The 3089-nt window shown below is 36.0% G+C and overlaps 1 protein-coding gene across 1 annotated transcript; it reads left to right on the forward strand.

The window, feature by feature from the left end:
- Positions 1–1060: 1060 nt before the first annotated feature.
- On the forward strand, positions 1061–2798 carry LOC114716127 (uncharacterized). Its single transcript, XM_028901062.1, is given in 5 exon segments — positions 1061–1301; positions 2448–2560; positions 2652–2668; positions 2671–2697; positions 2700–2798. Coding segments are annotated over 4 exon segments (204 nt in total). The 5' UTR covers positions 1061–1301; positions 2448–2477; the 3' UTR covers positions 2777–2798.
- Positions 2799–3089: the final 291 nt, after the last annotated feature.

The following is a 3089-nucleotide window of genomic DNA, read 5'->3' on the forward strand; positions in this document are numbered from 1 at the left end:
AGCCCACTAAATGTTTTTGGTATATCGCAAAACACCATCTTCCACGTTTGAGGCAGACTGCTTAACACCTAAACAACCTGAATTGCCACCAATGGCCCGCAACGCCTGAACCCACAGTGGCAAGAGATTGATGTAGCTTGATGTATCAACTACCGCCTCTCTGGTTCGTAATTATAAAAACTAAATGATTAATTTAAGAAGATTAAAAAAAAATTAAGTTAGTTATTTGTAACAAATTGATGTTATTTTTTTAAAAATATTTTTACTAATCAATTGTTTTGGTTATAACTATATTATTAGAAGAATTACTTTAGAAAAAATGCATAAATATAAAAGACAAAATAGATTTGGGTTTTATATTTAGAATCAACATAAAAATTAAACAAAGTCTTATATTAAGGATTGGATGTAATATTAATCTTTGTACCCAAAAAAAAAAGGGGGATCAAATTTAATCTTATGAAAAAATAGATTTTACATGTTGTAAAGAAAAGATTAAATTATTTAATTCTACATTTTAGTAATATTATTCTTATAATTTTATTTTTATTAGTTTTTTAGTTTTTATGTAAATTAGTGAAAAGAATTGAAAATTGAAAAAAAGTATATATGGAAAATAGTTTTAAAACCAAAAAAGGGATTCTACAACAGTGGGCAATTCCCCACTTGGCCGGACCATTTTTCTTCGTCGACGTTACATTCGACAGTTGGTCGCGCTCACCGTCGGACGCCGTCCAACGTTGTCGGCCCTGCGTGTCTGTTGAGCTGTTCTCTGGCAAGTATCGGAGAGGTTTCAAACCCTAGGCTTTGTCTACTCTCAAAATCCGTGAGGTTGAATTGTTAAATCTGGCTTTGAATCTAGATTTGAATTTGTCCCCGCGTAGTTGTCAACCATGTGTTGGACGCTCTCGCATCGTTTCTTGCTTTGTTTTTAAATTTTTCATTTAATTTGTCTATGCATGTGGTCTTTTAATCGTTTGAATTTTGAATAAAGATTGAGTTTTCAAAGTTTGATTAGTAGTTTTTGCTTCAATTGTGCGTAATCGGCTATTACTCTTCATTCTGATTACTGGAAGCTTATATGCTTTGGATTGTTTTGTTGTGCTATGCCGGATTTCTTGTGTATTGGCATTCTGTTCATTATTATGCATGATCTGGTAAATGACTTGGCCCCGAGTTGTGTCTGGTACTTTATAAGCTTGACTTTAAATTGTCATTCTTCCGCGACTTGTAGGAGTTGCTTGAATTAATTGGCTTACTAAGGCATCTTCGTCAAAGCATTTGGAACAAAAGTTAGAAGGGTAATGCTGGATTTGTTTTTTTTTTGGCACTCTGTTCGGCTATCCGTGCTGCTTCTTTGTACATTAAGTTTCAGTGAAATGCGCTTTCTGAATCCTTAAAAGCATCCAGGTCTAATTGAAACTGCCTCTCCTAGTTGTCCAGCCCTTCTTTCATCAACGGCGCCTCCCTAACCAATTTCAACGGGATTGGATAGCCTTTTTGTATTGATGCCTGGGCTTACGTTATTTTCTTTTTTTGGCAGTGGCTTACATTGTTTACTGTTTCATTGCATAGTTGCTGAAAATAGGTATACTAGCCTTCTCTGTCACATCTATTCCTTTCTAATAACATATCATGGTGGGATGAGGCTTACTGTTGTTGTTGTTCCCTGGTAAGATAATGTTGGTGAAGAAAATCCTGCACCTAGCATCCTATCATTCGCATGGATTTAGAAATCCTAAAGCATATGTGAAAAAGTTAGAAAGAGGGATGGCCCTAAAGCACACTTGGGGATCTTATTCCCCTTCAATAATGACTTGTGAGGTTATGCAATTGCAAGTGCTATTCGATGTCTGTGTTGGCTTCATTTTGTGGAATTTTTTTTTTCTTTCATTTTCTTAGTTACTATTGTAAGTAATCTGGAACCCATCTGTCTTGTTTCTTACATTCTTTGCAAAGTTATCCCATGAAATATTTTACGCCAATTTAACCCATGAAACATTTTGAGTTGGTTATGCATTGCCAAGTGCTATTTGATGTCTGTGTTGGCTTCATTTTGTGGAATGTTTTTTTTTTTTTAATTTCTTAGTTACTATTGTAATGTAATCTGGAGCCCATCTCTCTTGTTTCTTACATTCTTTCCAAAGTTATCCCATGAAATTTTTTACGCAGTCTGAATCGCCTTCATACAGACTCTTGACTTGTGAGGTATGTGATTGCCAAAGTTCTATTTGACATTTTGTTTGATTAAGTATATTAATTTTGGTTTTTTCACTTCGTTTTCCATTCTGATCCGTAGAAATAAATAATCTAAGATTGTGATTTTCTTTGTCAAAATATCACCAGAACATACCCGATTCATGCTTTTGTTACACAGTCCATTTAGTATTAACCTGAAGCTAGAAAATCATGTTATAAGAGGCCATGACATGTTCTCTTTTTGCCAGGCCACATTTCTAACCATATTTTTTACATTCATGACTCGAGCACGCAATGTCATGGTTGCTACTGGTTTAGTTGCTTTCGCTGCAGCTGGCTTGGCATTTCCCTTCTACATGGCGTAAGTCAATTGATATTGCAGTGGACTGTTCCGATCTGCATTCTTTTGCATGCACTGAAGTTAACGGTTCAACTGAACTTGAATTGCCCAGGTCGTCAAGGCAGCCTGTTATGATCCATCAAAGCCGTTACCACCACAAGCACATTTCGAGGCCCTTACATAAACACTGGTTCGCGTGACGTTGGGCCTGATCATCAAACTTATACAAAGAAATAAAGCAGTTTGTGAATGTTGCATTCTGAGTAGTAAGTACACTAAACTTGTTTGTGCCTAGCGCTTCTGCAGTTGATGAAGCCTGGACATGGCTCATTGCTCCACCCAGAACGCGTCTTGAATATGCCCGGGAAAATCAATTTCATGGTTACATATGGTTCTGGAGCGTGTTAGAATCAACCTTATTCTAAGAAAAATGTTAGAATCAACTAGAAAGTGAAAGTTCCCCCTTTGTAAGAGCTGATGAGAGAAAATTTTCGACTGCAGCCAAATAATGGGAGTAAATATAAATTACTGCACAATTCATTGCAATCAG

Source organism: Neltuma alba, unplaced genomic scaffold, assembly GCF_004799145.2.
Source record: "Neltuma alba isolate B1F8T4 unplaced genomic scaffold, ASM479914v2 tig00011644_pilon, whole genome shotgun sequence".
NCBI classification, from domain to species: Eukaryota; Viridiplantae; Streptophyta; class Magnoliopsida; order Fabales; family Fabaceae; genus Neltuma; species Neltuma alba.